The 26329-nt window shown below is 43.9% G+C and overlaps 1 protein-coding gene across 1 annotated transcript in view; it reads right to left on the bottom strand.

Moving 5' to 3' along the window:
- LOC306887952 (zinc finger homeobox protein 3-like) overlaps positions 1-26329 on the bottom strand; it is a 145290-nt gene that overhangs the window by 68785 nt on the left and 50176 nt on the right. The window contains exons 2-3 of the mRNA XM_079446012.1: positions 22474-25561; positions 18943-19439 (exon numbers count right to left, since the gene is read on the bottom strand). Of these exons, the coding sequence (XP_079302138.1) occupies positions 18943-19439; positions 22474-25525 (3549 nt within the window). The 5' untranslated portion in view covers positions 25526-25561. The remainder of the gene's footprint in view (positions 1-18942; positions 19440-22473; positions 25562-26329) is intronic.

Here is a 26329-nt window from a genome sequence, read left to right on the forward strand (position 1 = left end):
TTCACAGTGTATCATGGTGGGGACTTTCCATTCACTTCTATTGTTTTAATACTGAGATCATTTATTTTTAGACCTACCTCAACTCTCAACACAAACCATTTTGCATTTTCATTATGCAAAATATATGCTTATTAAGCCATTTTCCTGACAGGAAACAATTTCCTGACAATATAGGTGATTTTAGAATTTCCTGACCTTATGGAACCATTTAATCCCCGCATAGGTAAAACCTGACACACACATGCATACTGTGTAATACTGATACCAAAGACGGGTAAATTACAGAAACTGGACTAAACCACAATCTAAGCCAAAATGCTTAACAAACCACTGGCCACACACTTTATGCCAGGTTATATATCCACTGATATCATGATGCTATGGGGTCACGCCAGTGCCTTAAGGACAGCAAACTAAACTGGATTCATCCTTATGTCATCCTGATGGATACAGTCAAATGCGTTGACACCTTTGAAACCGGCCTAATGATGTCACTAGTTAAATAATTGCCAATGAGATCACTGCTCTGCATCCTGAGAAGAGACAAAGGGATTTGCCTAATGGGCAGAAAAACCCAAGCAGAGATGAGACGGGAAGCTGCACCCTTTCTCATATCTCACCCTCTGTGTATGTGTGTGTGTGTGTGTGTGTTTGAGTAGGTTTACTTAGCTCTACAAAACTGAACTGATCTGTCCCAAAAAAGTTGTCAAAATCGAATATATGACATTTCAAGAAAGTTAGTAAAAAGCAGGTAGCGTTTTAAAGGTACGCTGCAGCAGTGAATGAGTTTGTCCTTTGATTTTCCTTCTTCACTTCTCTAATTCTCTTTTTCTTTATCTCGTTTCTCACTTTGCAACAGTAGTGGAAGGAGTAGCAGAACAGCGACCACAGAAGCTGCGCTGGATGCCAAGTTCAGCGGCTGGTTCAAATTAGCCACTGCGAGCGGCGACATGCCCAGACACTGTGCTGTGGCTGGAAAGACGGCACGTACCCACCCCTTAACTGCATACCTACCACTTCCTACACCTCTCTCACTCTCTGCTATGTTTTCAGGATCGCTTTGCTCTGTACTCCTGGAATAGCCTCCCACTTCCCAGAGGAACGTTTTATTGCTCAGATGTTGCTCTTTCATAGCTCAGGAGTTAATGGAGTTCTGTGTAATGTTTTATTCAAGAATCAACTTTGTTTCTGATGTTTCTCCTAAAAAGGAGAAACAGACACAGACACAAATGAGGGAACGGAACAGTTGACAATGTGAGAGTATAGGTCTATAATGAAATAAAATGAATTAATGTAGACATCAAACTTCAGATAATTTGGAAGAATTTGATTAGAAATTGAGATCTTTGATGGTTTTAATTGGGATCACATTGAAATCTCTGGCTCTTAAATGAAAGACTTTGCTATCTTGGCCAATCTGAGCACAATTTGCGACATTGTTCTCACGCTGACTGAGGAGAGAAGTCAATCTCCTTTCAATCTCTGTCTAGGAGATACAATTGAGACATTAAAGCGATCTTGTTTGTGATTTATCTGTCCAAAACTTTACCAAGTTATTACAAGTCATGTTCCAGATGTGATACAGTGATTTAAACAAGTTCGGTAAAAATGGCTGTGTTGAATTTGTGATTCATATCCCTGTCATAGATTAGACCGGTTTGTATGGATTACTGTACATGTGCCTTGAGAAAGAACAAGGGTGAAAAACCGAGAAATGGGGGCCTTAAAAACAATCCTCTCCAGCAGCTTATACCACCCCAGTGCACTTTAACAGTAAATAAAGCAATAATTATTGAATTCCTTTGGAATAAATAAGCAGCTAGAAAGTAAACAATAGGAACATAATTGTAGAAAGAAGGCAATCAATGCCTGCAGTCATTTAGCTTGTGTTGATTATGCGTACGCTCGTTTGTGTATGTTTCTTTGTGTCTTTGAGTAAAAAGCAATAGCGGTTAGAGGGAGGGTGTAGTGACAAGCAGTTAAATAATACCCTCTCGCATACACCGGCGCAAAACAAGCATAGGGTAATACTTCCTCCAGTAATGCCCCTGCATTTCCAAACAATGGTTCTCAATCAGCTGATCAATGTGTCCACATAATTCATTGGGTGAATCGGTCTGGGTAAGAAAGGAAGAGAGAGCAAGGGAACTCTACAGAAGGGATCGTGGCGGTGGAGATATCAATACCCAGATCGGTGATAATACGGCAGTGGCAATGCCCTCCAAGGCCTTTACGAATAAGAGCGAGAATATACACATAATGGAGCATTTTAAGTCAAAACCAACGCATTTTACTTGTACAATGAGCTGAGCCACATTTTACAATAAGTGACTCAGAGATCAAGCAGGAAATTAAGTTTAATCCAGGGTTGGGTAAAAGAAAAAGAGTTGCAAAACTATATTAATCGCTAGACGTCGCCTTCCACCATGAAGAGCTAATTAACAGCTTAGCCTCCCGTTGTTTTTATGAATGCGAGCCCTGTAGCGTCAAGCCGCATCCAGCCCCGTAGTACAATAACTCTGCCTGCAGGAGGCGACAGCTGTGTGGAGCTCTAGGGGCAACAAGCACAGCTGTTCCAACTGTCCCTAGACATCTGCGGCCGCCTGGTGCCATCTGGAAATTTAGGAGGGCAGTTTAGGACCTGTACGGATCCTCCTACCCCCGCAACCTCCAGCACGCTTCCCATAACTAACCCTCCATTTTGGTAAGAGACGGTATTGCTAATTATTAGGACGGGACAGTGAAAGAATTCTGTGCATGTCTCGGGGCATGCAGACAGGAGACAGACACGATCAATCGAGAGACATTCAGAGGTACTTAGACCGTTCAATGATGTCTTATTTGTTATATTAGCTGAAAACACATGACTTGTTCTGGTGATCTAGCAAGAATAGAATTTGTGAGAAAAAAAAACATAGCCTACCTGCAAAAGAAATCACAAAGACAAATACAAAAACACTGCTGGAGATACAGAATGAGTCATCTTGTATTTCTGAGTATGGTAAGTGTAACTTAACATTGTAGCCACTGTTATAAAAAAACCTTTTGGACTGAAAATGAAAATGAGTGGTGGCACAAGTTTGTTAGAAGTGACTGGTCTATAGATGGGTGAATAATAGGTGTGCAAAAAGTCAAAAAGGAACTGAATTACGGCATTTTTGTTTATCTATAGGGGTAGGTATAACACAAAATTAGTCAAAACAACAAACATTAAACTCTTCGTCCACATACTTCCAGAACATATCCAATGCTTCACAGAAGTCAGGGCAAAACTAAAGTATAGTTAATTATAGTCGAGCCCTTACCAATAACCCACAAGTTATCAAATACCCAACCCAAGTGAACAAGATCCCTTATACTAAAAAAGCCATAGATGTGATGAAAAGGACACTCCACAGTATTAACTCCTCAGGTTTGTATTATCTAGTTTTCACCTCCAGCGTTCCTTGTTAGTCTGCTTGAATATTTTATCACCACATAATTGTTTGATGCTTCAGGCTAGGTTAGAATACAGTAAGAATGCTCCCCTCTTCCTTGTTCTCTTTTCTAAAATTCACAAAGGGCAGTCTGGAGTCGGCAGCATGGTGTGTTTGAACTGGTCTCCGATGAGGAAATGTTTGAGTTGCCAGGCTCTGCCCCCCTCTCATCTGCCCGGCTTCACCTTCACCCATAGGACTGTCGTAATGAGAGGGCCTGATCGTGGCCCTGTGCCAGAGTAAATATTTAAGCTCAGCTTAAAGGGCCTGGCTTTTATTAGCTGCGTTGGGCCTACAATGGCGCAACAGGCCCTAAGAGTTCTCACCTTCTTAACATGCAAATGAATGAGCGGGGGCGTGCTGGGGGTGGTTACTTTTGGAAGCTTATTTGCATAGCACATGTGCATTCTGAGTGTCTGAGGGCAATGTAGTGGCAATACAAATTGTAAGCACCTATCCATTTCTAGTGGCTCTGTTTCTAAAGATACACTTTGTTTGCCTTTACTCAATTGCTTTGACTTTTGAGCGCACAAAGAGCTTTAAACTCCCAATAGCCAAGGATAGGGAGCTGTTTTGTACTTCTCACTTTATCGGAGCAAATTAACTAGGTAATTAGTGTCATTAACCTAAACATACAGTGCCTGAATATTGAGAGAAACAGAACATATCGTGTGCAATCTGCTGTTCAAAAAACCATAGTTCTAGCTTAGACTGCAATGAATAAATATTATATTAATGCTTAATATTTTAGACTTTTTTTTATTATTGTTTCAGTTTTAGTCCTATTTTGAATACACAACATGCTATGCAGGTTTATACAAGCATTCAATGTCTATACTATCAGGATGTGTAGCATCTCCAACAAAAATAAATCAAATAAATAAATAAAAATATTACTCCCCTGAAGCAGTATATGCTTTGCCCTTCAGCAAGACATGAATTTGAAACAAGCACTTTTTAAACCCTGGCCTCTAGCCTATGCCCAGAGGAGCCTGAGCGCTTGTGTTGAAAAGTGGAGCTCTTTGGGAGAGGCTCACCTGTCCATCCCATAATCTTGGAATACACATGGGTGATGAAAGCATAGAGCGTTTTATGGGACCCGTCATCAGCGCCGACTCATTAGCTTGCAAAGGAAAGAAGAAATACAACTTCACTTTCCATAAAAAAGAAACAAAGTGCTCATTGATCAGAGTGATCAATAGTGGATCAATAACCTAAGCCCTCATCATTCCAAGTCCAGCATAATTACAGCTGAGATATGGTCGTTATCACTAAAATCAAAAAGGTGCAGGTCTAATTGGAGGCAGTTCTGTTGCTATAGTGTCGCTGTACAGATACTGTACAGGGCCCTCTGAAGGACCTCTGCATGCGAGTCCCAAAATAACTTGCTCACGCCATCAGTCCCCGTGTCATTGTAGAGGTTGCGCCGATGGCTGCCCATTTGGAAGCATTTAATTTCGAGCACTGCTACTGTGTCAGCACAGCAAAGCTTTGTATCGCTTTTAATGTAAATTGAACGTTAGTTACAGGATCGCACTAAGCCACCAATGTGACTCCTTTAATGTATTAAATGTTGTGGAAGAGTGCCCTCCTTATGAGATTTGCAGCCAGTTTAGGTAATAGCAAAAAAAAAAAAAAAAAAAAAGAAGCTTTTACTCACTGAAGAGCAGAGCTCCTTAAAATATGGCACAATGGCATTAGCTGGCACCAGACCCAACCCTGTTTTGATTTTGGACTCACTGAGCATGCAAACAGCGTCGCAGGTGCAGGGTGATAGTGTGTTAACAGGTAGAGACTGCTAGAAAGTGCCTAACTGGGCCCGAGCACGCTGCTAACAGAGAGGCCCTCACTCCTCCTCCGGCTCGAGTTTCTGTGTCATTCACTTTGCACTGCATGTGCGACGAGCAGCTGGAGGCATAAGTGCACTTGGCAATGGCGCTACGAGAGAAGTGTATACAGTTTCTAAACCGGCTCCGTGTTTCTCGCCTTCATTCTCCCTCCCCTACATTCTCCACCAAAGCGCCGGGAGCGCCATGCTTGTAAAAGTAACCACAGCTCTTTAAGAGGCTCATGTATTTACAAACGGAGGTATGTCGAAATCAAAGGCATTACCACATGACATAACACATCAAGCAGCCAGCGGATAGAGAATTTATAGGGCGGATTCGAACATGGGTGGTGCACCCAGGAACTATGCCATTGTTTGATCATGCACAGCCACAAGCAAGTACAACTCACTCACCTATGACAGGTTCCGAGTTCACTGGTTCATTGGCGCCAACCCCCACCTTTCGCTGCCTTGCTCTCAGTCAGGTGGTTACAGGTGCAGAACGCTATTGTTTTCTACTTCCTGTTGGTCCACCACTTGCTGATTTCTCCTCGTATGTTGCTTTTTGAAAGTAAGGCTCTGTCTGGTTATGTAAGTCTAGTACATGAGCTGTTCTCACTCCTCACCTTGCACATCTTGTGAAGTACAGCAGTTAAATCTGTTGTGCTCTGTCCTGGTTGGATCTAAAGAATAATTTTCTCTCTCTCTCTCTTTTTTCCCTCCCCCTCTTTCCCTCTGTTGCTGTTCTGCCTAATCTCACCTCAGTTTTTATTTCGCCCGCCTTCATTTGCAGAGGACTAAAAATACATGATAAATGGTACATGATATTTTAAAGCCTTATCTCTTATCTGTTCTTACAAGGGAATAATAGGGTAGTTAATCCCGAAGATCTCCCTCAAATTGATTAATCAGCACATACGGACAATCAAATAAATGATTAATAATCCCCAGACCTGCGGTCGGACAGTTACCCCCCAAAGCATCAGTAATAATTCAGTAACCCTTCCCAGACCAAAGCCGCGTCTGCCTGCTCAGCGGCAGCTCTCTGATGCGGTGGGAGATCTTTGAAGTTGGTGCATAACAAACTCTCAGTTCTCTACGCGTGGCTCTACCTGTAGATTAGAGCACAACTGCTGGCCAGGCCAGAAATACACTGCAGTTTGGTGCTAATGGAGCTGAATACAGACAAAAACGTAGCTGCACATTCTCTAATGTGTGCACCACGACGTCCGACAGATGTTTGGCAATTTCTATTAGGCTTTTTGAGACAGTAGGTTTTTAGAAACCAGTTTGTCGAGACTGAGGCTAATTTGTCAAAATGATGTTGCGGTGATGTTGCAGTACAGTTGCAGTACACGAGACAGTCCCTTAGCCCTGGAGAGAAGTAATATTAAAATCACTTAATATAACCCGAATGTTACAGAAGGTGGGGTCGTGTCGTCCATATATGTCCAGCTTGTTGTCTGCGTGTCACCTTGATTGTATATTCGACTCGGACAGATGTTCTCAGACAGCTTGTTTAGCAGCGGCTCTCCTTGCGCTCGTACCCGGGGCACACCCTGTCCTGGTGATGGATTCAGCTATTTTTAGGACAAAAGGAGATCTCCATGGAGAATGCTTCTCTTTCTCTACCATTACTGAGTTCGCTAACCCTTCCACAGGGGTCAACAAACAGCCCTCCTCTTCAAGCCGACCGCATCTGCCAGCTTACACACTTATTAATGTGTGAGCGGCCCGGTACTGGACACCCCTCGTCCGCCACGACTGCGGTGCGCATGCGTGCGTCTGTACAAACATATGTTTACGTATTACAGATTTACCATGTTGTCCGGCATTAGCAGTCCCACGCTAGAAGTGACCCTTAATCGCCTACTCCCACCTTGGCCTTTGTGTAGGTCGCCTGGTTGGCTGGCTAGAGAAGCACGAGCAGCTGTCTGCCGTTCTCTTCTCGGACACGCTGTCTCTGGTGCATCCGAACGGGGCTATACATAACATCACACCGCATACTTCGAAACCTGACCACCACCTGCATTCTGCCACTCAACCTGGGCTGCTCGACAGGGCTATGCAGTTTCATTAGCACAAAAACACGGTATTAAACTAATCCATGTGTCTCTCGCGCTGTGGCCGGAGCCCCAAAAAGCCTCAGCAGGGGCACCATTAGCCTTTCAGCGAGAGCGGGCTGATCTGAAACCCTGCCAATACGTCTGTTGATGTATGGCCTTGAGCTCTAATAGGTATAAGCGTTGTGTGCGGGGCGGCGTTGCGAAAAACCAGGCTTTTCTATAACCGATACAGTTAACTTTGATCTTGTCTTAGCATGGCCTGTTTATAAATCAGCCATGCAAATATTTATGAGCTGGACGGGAGAAAATGGCTGGTCTGGTTTATATCCGTGGCCTTCTATTCTTCCTTGCCGCCCCATCCCACTCCCTCCACTCCTCTTCCCCCCGGCTCATGTGTCGACGAGGACACCACAGCAGTGGGGTGAGAGAGCACAAGCCCCAGGCCACATCTATCATGACTACGCCGTGCGGCTTTATTGGCTGGTCATGGAGCGTGGGTCAAAGGTACTCCAGGGGAGGGCAGGGGAAATCTTGATATCCAGGAGATATAGAAGAGCAAATGTGAAAAACTCACACAAAAAGTTGACAGGTGGGTCCGTTTTTTTGCAGTCCTCTACAGCTCAGTGTGGGTTTGGTCTAGGCAGGGTGAAGTCTGAATCACCCACAGTAAAGCTCGATAAATAAAACGAGACGGTGCTCAATAACTATTGCCTTTTTGCTTGCTCCCTGCACACCTATCTGTTTCAGCCTGCAGTGCACACAATGGGATGGCCCACTCTGGCAGATGCACAAGCTTTAATTGCTCCCCCCATTCCTGACCTCTGCTCCTGATCACCCTCTGATATACAGCATCTCTATTAAGCTGGGAAGTACGTAAATATTCTCCTAAAGACCCTACGTCCTAACGGCACTACTGAAAATGGAGGATTTTTTTTTTTTTTTAATCAATCGTCTTTTTTTTCTTTTGTCCTTCGCCAACTCTAGTAGTTTTCCTATTTTATCTGATGTCGGGATCCAAAAACGCAGAGACCCATGCTGATGAGGAGAGGGTGCAGCTGCAGTTTGCACGATCTCGGTTTGATGGAAAGTTGTATACATCATTCCTTGAGAAATGTGTCGCTTTGTTGTATTGTAATTAAAATCGTTTTGGATGGAGTAGCGAAATTTGCGGAGAACAAAAATCATGCTTTTAAAGAATGGATAAAGACAGGCTAGCATTTTGAATAGTCAACAGTCAAATTATTGGGCTCTGACTCAAAAAAAAAATTGGACCAATTCTGAGTTATGTCTTGTTAAGCTTGAAGACAACATGCAATGTGGGCACAAATATGCAACACATCATGTGTGCTGGAGTGTTTGAGAGTGCAAGTGAGTAAAAGGGGGGCAGTGGTCATGGTAGTGGTGGACTGGCTTGTCGATCGATGCTGTGATTGGCAGTTAATGGCTTTTCCTGTTCTGCCTTCGTAACCTCGCTCTGATGGCTGTTGCTTCTGATCAGAGATGGCAGATTGCGTTTGATTTTTGTATATAAAGCCCTGACTTTTTGGAGATGGCTTCATCATGTTAAATCATTTAAAAGTTAAGTTGAATACTGGGAATTCCTTTCTACCCAGGCACAGAGGTGAAGCTTTAGTGTCTGAACAAACCACTAGACTTCTCAATAAATAGGAAAGCAATGAGAGCACTGATTTAAAATTTTCACAATTTAAAACAACCTGCTTCAAGTTTCATTCTACAAGTGAAAACAATACGAAGTACAGAACATCATCTACTCACGCAGTAATTCAAAGGGGCCTGTCTGCCACATTGTTCTTTAATGAAAGAGTAGCTAGTAAAAACAGTTAGAAATGGAATGATAAGACACATGTTTTGTGCTTTTGTGATTTAAAAAAAAATTACTGAATATGAAGGCCATTGGAATAATATCTAATGAGATTTGACATAAGTTGGCTAACACCAAACACCATACTTTATTCACCTGATTTCCCATAAACTGCAGCTGTTATTACAGTTTTGAAAGATTCCTGAAGCCATAAAACAAAATGATGGAACCGATCAGAGAGAAGGCAGATTGTAATTACAGAGAACAAGCTATATTTCTGAATATCGTTCTACCATTCACAACATTTCTAAGGCAACAGCTATTAAAGTATGTACTGGGATGTGGGTAACAAGAGGCATATTAAAAATGGTTGGGGGTCACCAAAGAGCTAGGGATCTCATAACTCTCTACAGAGGGCGATTAAAATCTGTCAAATCTGCTCAGACTAAACACAGAACAAAAATGTAGTTCTGTGAGCGTGTGTTCATGTGCATGTGTGTGTGTACAGGAACCCACTGGGACCAGCCAGTGCTGAATTAATACACACATGAAGCTCCCTTTGCAACATCAACACATATTTAATAAAGCCTGCTTCATATAACTCATTAATATGGCACTCCCTCTCTCCTCTCAGTGCTTAATTTCATATAACAATAATTTGAATTATCATTTGCATGCCAAGATCTTGTAATCTTCTCCAGTGGCAAAAATATAACGTCTCCCTGAGACCTCGTTTATTCAGTAGCAAAGACAGGCTTTCTGGTTCAAATTAGCAGAACAAGACCATTCCAACCTAACGAGTATAAATTAAGGAAATGCCTTCGCAGTGACAGAGATAACCAGTTCAAATGAACGATCAAGTCTGCGGCAGCCTAATTTTAGGCCTGGTGTTGATTGAATGTGGTGATGCTGTGGGGATGAAGAAAGAGAGAGAGAGAGAGAGAGAGAGCGAGAGAGAGAGAGAGTTTGGTTGTTCCTGTGGGGAGTGGGCGGAGGAATGTGGCGGCTGTGTTGAAGACTTCCTCCACTGTCTCTGTGTTCCATCTCTGCACCCACAATGCCAAGATCTCCACTTCATAAATCAGCAGTGCTGTTTGAAAAATGCTTCATGATATACAAATGTGTGAAACCACTTAACAACAGAACACAAGTGTTTCCCCTACTTTCAGCAGCTGCAGCTAGTAAAATAAGGCACCTCTGAGAGGCTGACCTCAGAATTCACCTCATCAGTGGGAGGGGTTTCATAAAGAGAAAGCCTCAAAGAGAATGCTGGGATAAATATCTGTAAATGTTTGTGTCTTAAACACTAGGTGTCCTGTATGGGCAACTAGAGTTTGAAAGCAGAGAATGCAAGGCTTGTAAACGTGCAGTGAAAGTTTGACCTTGAAAAATTTAGTGCTACTCCTTCACCGCTCTCTTTCTGGCCCTATCATTCTCTGCTCTGTCTCCCAACTAACATCTTTTTTATTAGAACAGAGGTTAGAAAGAAAGAAAGAAAGAAAGAAAGAAAGAAAGAAAGAAAGAAAGAAAAAAAGAAAGAAAAGCATTTGGGGATAACGTACTGAACTAATTGAGTCACTTCCTGATGACTTCACATCTCTGCTTTTTAATACAACAAACCATCATCTCCATATATTACTGTAGAGCCTTTATCACTCATTTCCCACTTTTTTATTTAGTTTATTTTGGTTTTCCCCCTCTTTACATGCATAAAAGCACATGATGAGAAAACAAGGTGTGAAATGATTTTTTTCCAGAGGGGCCTCAATAAAAACCATATGACACCTCAGGCTGAACTGCTTAATTACAAAGGGATGAAAATCTGTAGTCTGCATCTGGTGAGAACATTGCCCCCATAACACTGATAGATTTACAGCTCCCAGTCATAACCTTGGACTCGAGTGCATGGCAATTAGGCCATGTATAAGACGCCTCAATGGATGTCCATCTCAGTAGGGAGAAGGCAGGCTTGATTTTTTTTTAAACCCCAGGCTGTAGTTTTAGCTCTACTCAAAGCCTGATATCAAGTAAGGTCTAAGAGTTGGCCCTCTTGAGGATTCTTAACTAGCTAAAACCTGCAAGATTCTCTTGGTCAATCAATACCACAGCGCTGCCATCTGGATCAAAACCACACTGACTGACCAAGCTGCTGGTGAACAGCATGAAAACCAGTTTCACCAGTATCTACAGATCATAAACCAGTCTGGACCAGCTTGCAATTTCAACAGGGTCTAAATTCGTATCGCAGCATTCAGCATTTCCACAACGAAAGCTCTAGTCCAGCACTTAACTAGCTTGCTGTGGAGTGGACCTTGATCGCACACAAGTAAACACTCCTGGGTATCCAGCACAAGGAAGATGTGGATTTCCTAATTTCAGCACAGCATCATTGTGAATATTCAGAAGAGAGACATTGTCTGTGATGAAGGGTGAGTGAAAAACAGTGAGGTCCAAAGCCTCATTTCATGTGTGGATTTATTTGTCCCAAGACTCTCTTCAGCAGCCCAAAGCTAAACACAGTGTGTTTTCCAGCGCTCTGCCTTCCACTAAGCGCCAAGAGCAGCCTTGTGGCCTGGGCCACTCACAGGCCATTAATCTGGTTGCTAAGTCACTGATGTATTGATGCTGGTGAACCAGTAAGCCTGCCTGTTGCTCTCTTTACCACCCACTGTCTTTCTCCCAAACACTCTCTCTTTCTTCTTTAAGCTCAACCAGTGTCTGCCTCCAAGAAAACCTACCTGCCTTGATACCGTGGTCATGTTCTGTGAGAAGGCTAGGCCTTACCCATCCAGGGGCTATGCCATGATTCAAGGCTTTGTTTGAGCTAATTTGACTCACATTTGACTAACAAACACATGTAAATGTACAAAAAAAAACATACATCAAGCTGATCAAATTAGGCTATTAAAGGGTATTTTTGAAGACTGAGCAAATGTAGTCTTCTCACTATGCCAGAGAGAAGTTGGAGGAGGAGGAAGGAGTTGAGGAGCTTCTGATTGGAGGGGCGTGGGCTGAGATTGCAATATAAATTATACAACTATAATATATTTTACAAGACTGAGGCTGGCACTACTAAGATAAAACATTGATTAAGGCATGTTATAAAAAGGCAAAGTTGCTAAAAATCTGGGCTGGGAACGTAAAAGATCAAGAGGTTCAAACCCAGGGTGTAATCCATAAATGCAAGAAAAGCTGAGACCTATCAACATTGTGCCCTTGAGCAAGCCACTTAACTCCAGGGGGATTGTGCCTGTAGTAAGTGAACTTTTAAATCGCTTCAAAGCATCTACTAAATGTCAAATAACTACATAAAAAAGGAGTCAGGTCAGTCCTGCACGTTTATTGCACGGCAGGGTAATTGCACTCCAGATAACTAATCAATTAAAATAGATTAGCTAGTCAGTGTGATGATGCCTACCTTTGAAGAACTTTTGTTTTTTGTTATATCTTTATAACTTCCACTTTTTACCCTTTATAATGTGTTTTATAAGACAAAGATATTCAGCGTACTAAAAAGAGAATTACAGAAGGAAAGGTTGCAAACATCAAGAGGAAACAAGGGGGAAGAAAGAAGATTTGGCTGGAGAAATATTTAGTTTTCCAGGCTGGTTGGATTAAAGCTATTTAACCTTAAGAAGAGAGCAGCGGAGAGGGACCACCCACCAGCTTGTGACCCATGCTGGGTTTTTTTTTGTGCATGATGGGTATTTGCTTTGTTTATTAATTTTAAAGAGACAAAGAGTGGAGAAAGATGTACGAGAGGAATGAGTGAGACACATGCAGGCAATAGAAACGCAGATGGAGTGAGTCCCAAATATAAGGTGAACGTAGGAATATGGCTTTAAATCACAATGGGAATTTCGAAGACTGACAAAGAAATGTGCTAGGATGGTGTAAGTGATTTTATTTTCCAAGGTGTTTTGAGAGTATTTTATAAAGTTCAACTCAAAACAGTCCACTCCTGAATCTGTTGTTCTGATATTCTTATCCCCTATATATGATTTAAGTATCTTGTTCAATATATTTTATATTATAAAAACTTACTCCTCTGACTCCTTAGGAAAGTAGCGGAATACCTCTACTCAACAAACCACACAATTTGTGGTATCAGTTATGTCCGTAGCCAAGACGTGGCGGGAGCAGTTACATTCCAAAATGTTATATTTCTGCCTATGTCTACACATACCTTATAAACTACCACACTCTTGCGCCTTTCTACAGTGGTGTAACATACTCTCTGATCCCTGTGTACACCCCAGTCCCACATCAGTCTCCAATCCCCTGTTTGTGCTGATCAGGCAGCAGATAATAGGATCAACAGCTTCCTTCAGCAGTGGCAGGAGCATTGCTTAGTTGCTCTTGTCTGGCTGCCCAAAAAGAAAGAGAGGGGGGAGAAATCAAAACAAACAGCTATTACAACACAATAATATCTGCTCCTCAGCCTCTGCACAAAGAGATATGCTCTCTTGCAGTCCGTTTCCATATCCCTGTCCCTCTTTCCCAACTTAGGACAACATATGAAAGCTGTGCATGGCCTACCATGTGTATCTGGTTGGCTGCTGGTCCCTCCGTTGAATGCACGCACACACACACTTAGAGGGGCATGTGCATGCGTAATCATCAGCTGCAGCTGTGCGACGGGTCAGCGTCTGGCCTTACTGAGGTGGGGGCTGAAGGAGTTGTGAAATTCCTGCAGACTTCCAGACACAGCTTTAAGCCCGCCCACTACTCTACAAACCAATGTTGCGCTGCACAACGCCCCTCCCACGCTAACGGACAGCTCTCTCAGCAAAACTCGACTCCTCTTCTGGGGAAAAGCCCTCCGCCCCTTGTCTTAAAGGGAGCAGAGCCTCTGTTCGGCTTCTGTGAAGCAGAGTTCAGCACCCTAAGAACAACCTGGTGCTGACATGGATCTACATCATCGAGACCTTACGATAAACAAATAAATATGACGTATACAAATCCAAAAGAGTCTTATAATTATAAATCTGGGCTCCTATACATTATATGGACTGTATCTTTGACTGGAGGGAGGCAGGATGTCTCAGTAGCGGCTCTGTGGATATGGAATGGGCACTTTATTAGCGTGGTACTACCGGTAAATCAAAGCTCAGCCCTTCCTGGAACAGCAGCAAACCTTTTTTCCCCACTGAGCACTATTACTGAACAATCACAGGCCAGCCATGATAATTAGCAGAGTATCTCCATCTAAACGAGCGCCTCTCTCTTCTCTCTATCACTCTCAGACCTGCTTTCCCCCCTCCCTCCCATCATCTTTCTCTCCGTCTCTTCTCTAACTGATGTCTGGAGGGACTTATGGAGTTTGGGTGTGGCGCTCTCTCTGGCATAGAGGTTGAGCTTCACTGTCCACAGATGAAAGATATAACCACGAGCCGTACCAATAGTGGTAAAATACTCCCTTGCGACTTTAACTTGAAATTACTCTGCACTTTTATTTGATAATAAAAAAACAAACACAATCTAGCTGGAGCCAGGGCATTCTCAGTCTATTTGTTTTTGATGATTGGAGTCTGTGGTTATGATGAGGATAAGTCATGATAAAAATCATAATTATTAATGGAGGGGGTCTGCATCATTGATCAGGATTCCATTGTAAAAGGTAGAACGATATCTGAGAAGCACTTTAATACCTTTCAGTACAGCCGCTACGGCTAATCCCCTTCTACGCATTACTGTCTGTTTTGTTTTACTGTGTTTTTTCTTTGTTTTCTCCAGAGTGTAGACATTTTCCTTCCTCACGCCCCAGCTGATCCGGTTGGATTGCACTGGAGGGAAAAATAAGGAGAGAGAGTCCAAAATCCAGACGCTTTACACTGGATCCTGGGCCGCGCTTGGAGCGCAGTCAAAGCGCTGTTAGCATAGCTGAGACACATCAACATGTGCTACGGGGTTCTGTTTGCAGGAGTTTTGGGCAGTAGTGAACAGATGACAGAATGTGTGAGCATGTGTGTGTGTATTTGTACATGTACTGGGAGTGTGTAAATGTGTGCAGCACACAGTTTGTATAGTTTGTGTGTTTAATGGAGCGAGACCAGCACACTGGTGCTGGTGGTGCGGGGGTGAATGTTATAAGGCCTTTCTTGGGAAAAGATTCCCCATGTGATAGTGACGGCACTTTCTTCCTCTCTTTCCACGGCCAAGCGGCATCTGGAGTGGATTTTGTGCAAGCAGACACCGAAGAACATGATTACATTCAGTTAACTGTGCTCTAAACTGATTATGCATGTGCCAAGCTAATGGACTACATTTGCAAGAGGAAAAATAACATCCAATCAATCTCAATTACCCCAGATTGTACCGGCCCCTGAGACAAGGAAGGTAGCCAGCCCGAAGCTCCTCCTCTTCGCTTGAAGGGCCATCCTGTCTGGAGCGGAGAACCAAGTCTCAGACTCAAGGCTGGCACGAGTGCAGCCCAGCACCTGAGACATGCTTACTCAGCATGAACAAGAACTCAAATATCAAGTGAATGTGTCCTCTACAGAGCGGTGGTGTATACTTGTATATATACGAGTGGTGCAAGAGAAAATTGAAGGAAGATATATGGATACTTAAAATCATCCTTAAAAACACATTTGCAACTAATGCTATGGAAGTAAAACTAGCAAAAAATGTAGGGCAGGGCACAGCCCTATTTGACAGGATTGTAAAAAGTATCTTTATGACAGGTGCTATGGTAATGTTAGCCAAAAAGGAAGGCTGCAAACAAGTTATTACATTATGTTGAAAGATTACGAAAGCATTTTTTACGAAAGTGCACCATGAAATCTGGAATTTGCATTAAGAAAGCAATTATGGCTGTTCTCGATTTGATGTTCACTTTCATAGACATGCTATGTGGCGACTTTCTCTGACGCTGCAAATTGAAGGTTCCACCAACAATTTAGAACTTGAGAAGCCTAAGCTTTGTCATGACCTGGGTATTGTTGTATGGCCCATCTGCAAGTGCTTATGGGTGACCATCATGACATCATTCTCGCCACTACAAAGCAGCCAGCGAGCGGGAACTTGGAGGCAGCAGAGGAAGGTAAAAGTTCATCTGAGATGAGCGCAAGACTGACTGACGGGTGTGTCTGAAACCAGAGAGGAACTCAGTCCTGTACCCCAGATAGCAAAGTCGGGAAGCATCACCCCTGCTGTGCAGTGGTCTGTGCGGTTAGGACAATTCTCCCAAGCTCTCCAAAGGCTTTCAGAACATTCCAATCCGTAGGGTGGTGGGGGAAGGTGTATTTTTAGAAAGCCCTAATATGTGCCGCATACCACAGACTCTCAAATTATCCCATCCAGCTTAGCCTTCAGTTTAAACCTTCCTTTTTAATTCCAGTAATTACAGGCTCCAATTTACGGAGCTGTGCACACAAAGGGCCTGTTTAATGCAAACCAGTTTGATTTGGGCAAAGTGTCCCAAGGATCTACCACATCTTAGGGCCTGTTTATGCTGACTTGATGATTTATTTTCTCCCAGCAGGAGGTCGAAAAATTTTGCATTTTGAATTATATTTCATTTGGATGTGATAAATAGTGTTTTTCATTTTCCTTTCCTGTTTTACCACTTGTACAGTCAGCTTAGCTGAGCTAGCAAATCATACTGTTGGTGTCAGCCAGTCAGTATGTCTATCTATCAGGGCTATAAATTCACTGCAAAGTGAAGCCTGTGTCATTGTGGGGTTAGAAACCCGTGCTACAGCAAGACCTCAGCGGCAGCATATGCTTATCGTCCTCTAATCTCATTTGTATGTCATGAAATACAGCTATAACTCAAACTGTGAATGTCTTAGTTTGCGGGTAGGCCTGTCGCCACTGATGGGAGCTGCTTGCTTACAAAGCTGATGCTGTTGTCAGTCAACTCTGTTCTCTCATCCTCTGTTCGGATCTGTGGGGCTTTTAGGGCTGAGGAACCATTTTAAGCAGCTTAAAGCTTATAAATTATCATGCTTGGAAGTGTCGAACATTTCTAATCTGCCACAGAATACTGAACATTCGCAGTTAGGGGGACTAGTCTCTTCTCTGCTAGCCCTCTTTCTTTAAAGGGAACGTCGGTGGCGGAAGTAATATTATAGTGTTTCTAAAACATTTCGGTGCTAACAGTAGACTTGATTAATGTAAGTATGAGGTGGATGCTGGAATTTCCAGCTCCACGCAGCATAATAAATCACAGTTGGTGGCTAGATAAGATGTTTTTCTGCTATTTCTTGCCATTGATGCTAAAATTCCTGGTTTCCCGGGTCTCAAACCCTGCCTGGAGCTACATGAGGCCCATGACTACAGCAATGCCTCCACAGGTCAGCCAAGCACGTCAGGAGTCTTGTGTTACATATTTGAATCATTGTGGTATTTGTAAATACGCTCATTGCGTGTTCCAGCTTGAGTATGGCAGACAATCTCAGCTCAGGCTTGTCTGCTTTTATCACCAGATGCAGAGGAAACTGGTTTATGGCTTTCCCCTAATTACAATTACAAACTAGTTCATCACGGGCACAGCTGACCAAGAGCCTCTCAGCCCAGGGCCAAGGTAATGACAAACTTTGACAATGCTAGAATATCTCGGATTGGAATGGGTCCACATACGGGAAACTTGCAATGAAGTCAATGGTGAACTGGACTTACTCTTGGTAATTTTGTATCAAAACAACATGGCTCCAAAATCGCTTTCCTTTTCAGCTGCCCTCATTTAGTTGGTGCTGGCAGGGAAAGAAATGTTAACCAAAAGCCAAATAGCTATTAAGCCATTGTCTTAGGCAACATTTGGTAAGGTTAATAGCCAATGATGTCTGACCCTACCCTTTTTTTTCTCTCTTTGAATATTCTCAGAAGTATGTTAAAGTAGGTTGCAAATGCATGTAGTCTTGAGAAAGGAGTGTAAATAAAGGTCGAGTAAGTATGGGCAGTGATATACAGCTCAAATGGGTGGTATGTGAGTCAGTATCTCATTGAGCATGTGAGAACAAGTGATAGAGAGAAAGAAAGGGAGAATTAAGTAGAGAAGTCCCTGTGTGCAGTTGTGCCAGTCTAGGTTAAACACAGCCTGAGCTAGGCTCGCAGACACACAGGATAGGTGCCTAAATGGAATCAGGCCTGTTAGATTTATGGCCATTTGTTCAGAGAGTGTTCATCCATTGGCTATTATGGAATGATTAGAGTAGAAGGTGAAGCTCCAAGTCCGGCGAAAATCAATACGGCTGTCGAGAGCGATTCTGCCCTTCCCACTCCGAACGGTATTAGCACCAAACCTCTCTCTTCACACTTCTTCATCCTCTCTTCCAGCAATTTCATCAGCTGCCCTTCTCCCCACCCTGCTGACCTGCCATGTTCCTCCCTCCCTCTAAGTGCCCCTGTTCTCCCCTCTCCATTGCATGCGCATTAGATCTTAATATACTGCACCGGGCCATCACTCATAGTCGGCAGTAGAGACGGAAAGAGCTGGTCGATTCAGTTGCACAGTAGGCTGGAGGTGTGTTTAAAACCTGTAGAAAGTATAACACTGTGCGCTAACCAGAAAGATTGAAGTTGTTAGCCTAACCGCCCTCAACAAGCTGAGGCTTTTTGTTTTCATGTTGCACTGGGTAGTGAAATCTTACTGGTTCAAAATGTCCCTTTTGATAGCTGTATATTAAACTTTTTTTATTTTTTGGTATGAGATTGCTGAACAGCATTTTTGCTTTCCGTGTAGACAGAAAAATAAACTTGGCAGGTATGGCACTCGGTTAGTGTAGGGCTACCAGAGCCACTCACCTTGTACAGCTTGAGACTGGCCTCATGGCGGGAGTTGACCGTGTGCATCCTCAGTTTTTCCAGGCTGTTGGTATAGTAGTCGCAGGCATTGCATTTGAGGTGCACAGGGTTGCCAATGGCCACGCACTTGAGACGCCACTCATTGCCCTTGCCACCCTCCTTGATGTGTGCCACCAGCTGATACTTCTGGACGTGTTTGTCAGTCTTGCAGTGCAGCTGAAAGTTGGCCTTGAGCTGCGTGGTGTAGTGGCACAGCTTGCACTGGTGCGAGTCGCCCACCACCGCTCTCCACTCCTCCTCTGGGAGCGAGCGTTCGGCACTCATGTGCAGGCCCAGCACGTCCAGGTTGTCGGTAGTGAAGCGGTTGCACACGGCGCACTGGAAGAGTTTGAGGGAGGGGTCGCTGGTCTGGGATAGGCTTTCACCCAAGGTCATCAGCTCCTCTGAGACCAGCTGTCCCCCACCCAGGCGTACATCCATTGCAATGTCCCCTCCAACTGAGAGCAGAAGACACAAAAAGTGATCACTGATCTGTCCAACAGAACATCAGTCTTTCACAAATACACTGTCTCTATTAAAATACAGCATTTAACACCACTTATCCATTCATTTTAATCTGTGGCAATAAGGGACATATGGACACATGGTCCAATACAATGTAATAGTGAGGGATGGGCATTTCATCTGTGCTGATTTTCCCTCCCTCATTTAAACTTCCTCAAGTTACCAGAATGTCCTGGGAAACAGGGAAAAGGTGTATAGTTCAGCCTTTTAACAAAGAGTCATGTTTGTCTGTGCAGTCAAAGTGGATTTGCTCTCAGGATAATGTGCATGTGTGTATTTATCTACATAATTTTATTAAATCAAGATTATCCTTTCCTTTGAGCTCAGAGAAAGAGTAAGAAGAGAGAGAGTGGAGGTGTGGATTTACACAGTCACGCACTTTCATAGCCCTGCCATTAAATCAACTGCAGAGTCTGTGAGCAGAGGTGCAAAAATAAAGTTATTCAATCATTAGTGGAGATCCAAAGAGCTCCCAAGCACACATTACTGTAAATCAACTACAGGCATCTTTTCACAAAATAATTCTATTAAAAAAAAAAAATTTGATCTTCCTTGTTGAAGTCTGGCTCTTTCACCTTTGACTGGGAACAAATCAATGCAAACACCTTCCTGCTCGGAATGTTTGTAATTTTTTTGTATTCGTGTATTTTTAAGGAATGAAAAGAAGTTGTGGGGGCCAAAGAAACTATATAAAGTATATTCAACAACACAAGCAAAAGGCAGCTAAGAACAGCTTGGGGAAGACGCTAGAGGCTGAGATTTGGAGACAAGGGATGCATAGAAGCTGTTGCCTCAGTTCGCTGATCTTCAATCTGTCACTGCCCAGATTGAGAGCACCCGCTGAACCAGTATGGCTTTACACTAAATTAATTCCAGCAGCTCCTTTTATTTATTGGGGCAGCATGCGGCCTGCTCATTTCACCATTACCTTCAGCTTTTAGTGCAGAGACAGAGAGACCTCTGGCAATCTCCTTCAAATCATTGTCAGATCCACCACTCTGAAGAAAATTATTTATATTTATAATGCTCTCTTTTAGTTTGTTGATTTCTTACTCTTAAATATCTCTCTCTCTCTCTCTCTCTCTCTCTCTCGCAATTTTTATTTTTTTCTATGCCCCTTATTGCCTTATTGTCTTTTGAGATTTGCTCAAACTCTTCTTTTTAGTACTCTTACAATGTTCATCAAGAAATACATTTTCTTTTGATAAACCTTTCATGTAAATACCTGTAATTCTGTCAGTTCTGCTTAATATTCATGACCTCTTGAGCTTGTAAAAAATATTTTGAATATTTAGCTTGTGCCAAAAAAATATTCAAAATAGTCATGCTCAAGTTGTAAATTTATGGAAAAAGCATTAATCTGAAAGGATTTCTACTTTGCAATAGCCAAAGATTTTTTAATTATGATGACCAGAGCTAAGAGATGCAATTTGTCACTTATATGCAAATACACAAATGTGATATTTAGTAGTGTGAGACTTTAAATATATAAAAGTGCACTGAACATTCAAGATTATTTGCATAATGACACCACTTTTCTTCATAAGTCTTATGTCCTGTCAATTGTCCTGTCAATTCTTCCCTGTAATATGTTCACCAGAAAACCAACCAAATGACTAGAGGAGGGAGGATAAAAAAAAAGAATTAGTCACAGCAATCAATTCCTGTTTGTGTCTTTGAACTGGCAACAGTTTGAAACAAGTCTGTGCAAATTGTGGGCCTGTAGCTGGCATGCCAAATTCTACTATGCTGCTGAATTACCCTCACTAGGCCCCTTTTCCTTCCTTTTTTGACTATGGTAAAGTATATAGCTGCAATTACAAAAGCAGGAAAAAAGGACAAGCTGGTATGCAGTGGTAGTTGCATAGTATTGACATGAAAACAGTGATGTTTAGTATGAGCCTAGAGGACAGGGCCATGTGGAACACTCCCCTGGCCCCAGTCTACTCCATCACACTATCTTTCACAAGAAACACAGGGGCAGCAAAAGGGGGAATTTCCCAGTCAAAGTGACCCAGATAGAATGACACATAGAGGATGCGAAAAATAAACCGAAGCTTGAGTGTTAAGAAGATGTGTGTGCCTCTCTTTCCCACTCGCTCACTCCCTCTTCTTGTCTGTGTGCCTCTGTCTGCATTGTGGAAGCTGAAATCTTCAAGACTAGTAAGCACTACTTCAATACGCTAAAACCATATCCTCACAAATCTAATATACCAGCTATGCTTTTTTATGTTTCAGCATTTACACAAACACAAATGAACAAAATCTTTCTTGTTTCAGGCATTAAACCAAGCATGATGTCTGCATTAAAGAATCATGACTTTATTTCAAGAAAGCTACATACAGAACATGGTGCCACAGATTTTTTTCATTATGCTGTAAATCAAGTTAAATAATACCTGTCACTCAAGTCAGTTCAAGGCTGAAGTGTGCACCTTTTATAAAGCATGATGACTTCTCCACCACTCCACACATTTTGTTTTCTACACACTTGGCTAAGTGGCCCTTATCTCTTTGCATACATACACTCGCTTCACTTCAAATACATTTCAGCCTTATATGTGCCTATTCTTTATTTCTCTCTCCCTCACACACCTTGTTTAAGAGAGTGAGAGCATGTTAAACAAGGAAGGTGTGCCTGAAGGCTACAGGCACAGACAGAGCTGTCAGCGTGGGGAAATAAAGCATTTGTAGCCATGTGTTAGTATGGGTGGAGATAATAATGCAGCAAGAGTTTAAAACTCTACATGTGGGGGAAAAACAGAAATACAACATAGGATTAAAAAATATATATATCACCCATATAAGATAAAAGTCAACTAGCTTTACAGGAAAGGCATGGTTTGAATAAACAGGAAAGGCTCTTATCTGTTTTTGAGAAATTACAGATAAATAGTTAAACACAGAGACAGCGCTCAAAACCCAAATAAATTGCAATGTGTGTTACCTGCAACCCATTAAACTCACCTAGTGCTGGGGCCAGAGCTGCCATGTTGGGGTCCAGATGAAAACCTCCAAGCAAGAACTGGGCATCAGCTCCAGATGGGTCCATCTTAAGGCCCGGTGGCAGGCTCATGTTTTGGGTCAAGTAGTATTGGTACAGCTCAGCTTCTGAGGGTGAAGGCATGGCGCCTAGACCAAGCCGGCCGTGCTGCATTTGGGTCATGTTCTGCTGAAGCAGCATCATGTTGTGCATGTGTTTCTCGCTCGTCATGTGGATGCGCAGGTTACGTGCTACATTTGTCTCATAGTCGCACACCTCACACCGCCAGGTAGGCTTGCTTTTTGGCTTGGTGGGTGAAGGGGCACCACAGGGCCCTGCCATGTGGGTGGAGGACTGGGCAGGATGATGGTGGTGACTAGGATGATGGCTGCTGGCCTGGGCAGCAGAAGAAACAGGCACCACCCCTCCAGGTGCATGCCCAAACACCTGTTCACCAGCGGTTGGAATAGTTCCTCCATTTTGTAACGTCTGCATGTTGTTAAGATGCTTGTCAGACTGCATATGAATGCTTAGGTTGCCTTTGGTGGTAGTGGAATAGTTGCAGACCTCACAGCGGAAGGGCTTGTAGCCACAAGTGTAGCTCTCCCCACGGGCAAGGCGAGGGTGACTCTGTCCATTGCTGCAGTACACACAGGAGCTTCCAGAGTCGGGGTGCTTTTCCTTCATGTGGGCCTCCAAGGTCTGCTGGTATTTGTAGTGCCAGTTGCACTTGGGACACTTCAGTGTCTTGCACGAATTCCGCGAGTGCATCATGGTCATATGGCCACCCAGTGAGCGAGAGGAGCCTAGGACAGTGTCGCACTTTGGGCACTCCACTCCACTCCCTCCACTGAACCCAACCCCATGGTTCTGGGTGCACTCACTCATTCCTGACATGTCACAAACAGCTGTGTGATGGAGGTGCGTGTGAGCATTGGGTGAAGGGTGTGGGTGGTGGTGATGGTGGTGAAGGTGGTGGTGGTGGTGAAGGAGGGCACTGTTGTCCTCATCTCCTTCTGCTGGGCATTCATTTGGTTCAGGAGCTGTGGCACTATCTCGATTGGCACTTTCCTCAGCAGCAGCATTGGACGCAAGAGGGGAGGACGTGCTCGCAGAGGAACATGCGGCCCCATCCTCTTCTCCCCCTCTGCCAGCGACTGCCGCCATTGCCGCGGGGAGTGTAGACCCCTGGCAGTTAAAGCTCATAGAGAGATCTAAAGTTCTCCCTCCACCGTCTGCAGCCATCCCGTCCTCTGACCCTCTGATAGAAGAGGATGACATGGAAGCAGAGGCTTTGCTGCTGAGTTTGGGGCTGGCTGCAGAGAGACAAGCAGAAGGCTGGAGAGCGCTACTAGGCATTAATAAAGGAGATTTGGAGATGCTTTGGTTTGAGACAGCCAGTTCCCCCACAAATCCGCCACCGCTGCTGCTACTTCCACTACAGGCCACCGCAGTGCCTTCGTCGTCTACCTCTTCATCCTCTTCTTCTAAAAGAAGCTCATCCTCTTCCTCTGAGGCCATCTCCTCACCATGAAGGAGAGCCTTTCTTTCACAGGTTTCTGCATCCCCATCCTCCCCTCTTTGAGTCCCCTCTTTCCCCACAGACCCCTCTGTTCTCCTACCCTGCTTGGACAGAGCGTTGGAGTCTTTGGCTGGGCCTGGGGTTGAGGTAAGGGAGGGCTTGGGGCTGCCAAGACCCCCCAACGTGAGGAGGGCTTGTTGCTGGAGACCCGAGTCAGTGTCTTTGTTGAGGAGGCTCTCACCTCCCTCACTACTGCTGCCCCCTTCTAAATGAACCCCACTGAACGTGCCATAGAAGCTCTGGCCTGAGTTCATGGGTACCAGGGTAGGCGGTGGAGGAGAGTTTTTATTTTTTGGTTCTAGGAAGCTAATGAGTGGTTCTTTGTCTTTCCCAATGCCCTGTATAATCGCCGATGCATGCTTGTGACCTAAGAGCCTGCGCTCGTCCTCACACAGGGTCATACGATGGTCATGGACTGCATGAGTGACAAAGCAGCGTGCGTAGCCGAAAGACAACTTGCAGAGGAAACACATGAGGATGGGTTTGCCTTTGCCATAAAGGGCCAGGCCGTCAAATTTGGAGAAATCCACGTTGTTGGGAACATCTTTGGATACGCAGGACTTCTTGGCAGACCCGTCGCTGTTCAGGTAATCCTTGTTGCTTTTGTGCCGCACATCAAAGACGCGGAAACTGTGCAGGACAGGACTCAGGCCTGCCAGGGTTGAGGTATTGGGGAAACCTTGGTCTGAGGAGCCGAACCATTTTCCGAAAGACGAGGCTATATGAAACGTGTTGATGATCTGAGGGTACACCGAAGAGGTCCCCGCAGGTTCCCCTGGTTTTCCCCCACTGGGGAGAGAGTTTGAGGGGAGCAGGCTTGGTTCCATGCTCCCATCGCTTTGGATCAGCTGGCTGAGGCTCTCCACAATGTACGCAGAGCCATCAGGCTGGTAGACTATCTCTCCAGCCAGGTTTTCCACATCACTACTCTCCTCTTCGTCCTCTTCCTCTCCTTCTTCGCTCCCACTCTCTGTGACTCCCCTCCGATGGGAGGGCTGTTGCCGCATGAGCATGGGCATGCCCCCTCCACTTGGCACCATAGGTACACCAGGGAAGGGCTGCAGACTAGGGAAACAGCTGTCAATCTCCATTTCATCCAATTCTTCCAAGTCTTCGTCCTCTTCTCCACAGCTCACTCCCTCCTGCTCCTCCTCCTCTAACCCCTCTCTTTTGGGGTGCAGCCGTCTGGTAGTGGAATTATCACCGTGAGCCTGTAACAGTGTTTGCTGCTGCTGTTCTCTTACAGCCTCGCAGGGTGTGCTGGGATTCTGGAGCTGGGCTGAGTGGGGTGCACAGAGAGACAGGGGCTCCAAGGAAGGGAGCTGGTTGCAAGGTGGGACCTGTGCGTTAGGGTGATCGTTCCAGGGTTGTGGATGGTGCTGCTGCTGGGAGGTGGCGGAGGAGCCAAGCCCATCGTCTGTCCCAGAAACCACGGGAGACTCACAGCTTTCCATGCTGATGCCTACATGAGGCGTTCATCGCATCCAGGCCTGAAGAGAAAGAAAATAGAGAAAGAGACAAGTTTAAACTACTGCTTGAAATGTGTAATGTCTCAGAAAATAAGAAAAGTACATAATAGACATCTTATATGCATTCTTTTCATTGTTTCTATTCAAGCTAATATTCTGATGAACATTCAACCAGACATACAAAGCATCTTGATAAATGGTGAAGTTATGCACATGCATAGTGAGTGGGGAACAGCTTAGTGTATAGTAGATTAGATGAGAAACAAAAGTGTGAGATATAATGGTGGAAAATGACAGAGTGCTCATTAGGTTAGATTAGGAACTTAAACACAATACTTCAGACAAGCACTAATAAGGCAGCTCAGATGCCTCATCCTGTCATATCAGCTAGTTACTTATCTTTTATCTAGACCTTCCACACAACACCCAGAGTCTGCTATGTTCCAAATCCTGCATACATTTAATTTTTTTTAAATTAACGTTGAGTCTGAGAAACACAGTAACAGAATAACTTAATGGATAAAAAAGCTCTTTGTGCTGCTAATTAGACACAGTGAAACCCGCAATCAGCACATGATCCATCTCACACCCGAAGAAAGAACTGAAGGTTACAAAAATATATTAGCCACGCTGTTTTAGGACCTCCATTATAGAGAGATCCCACACACAGAACGCACTGCACGGACAGCTCACTCCCGTAAGATGCATTTAGTGGATGCGTGTATGATTTTTTTACAGCAATCATTTATATTTATGTACGTAAATACACACAACGTAGAAAGATTTAGG

Source organism: Barbus barbus (genome assembly GCF_936440315.1).
Source record: "Barbus barbus genome assembly, chromosome: 2".
Classification (NCBI taxonomy): Eukaryota; Metazoa; Chordata; class Actinopteri; order Cypriniformes; family Cyprinidae; genus Barbus; species Barbus barbus.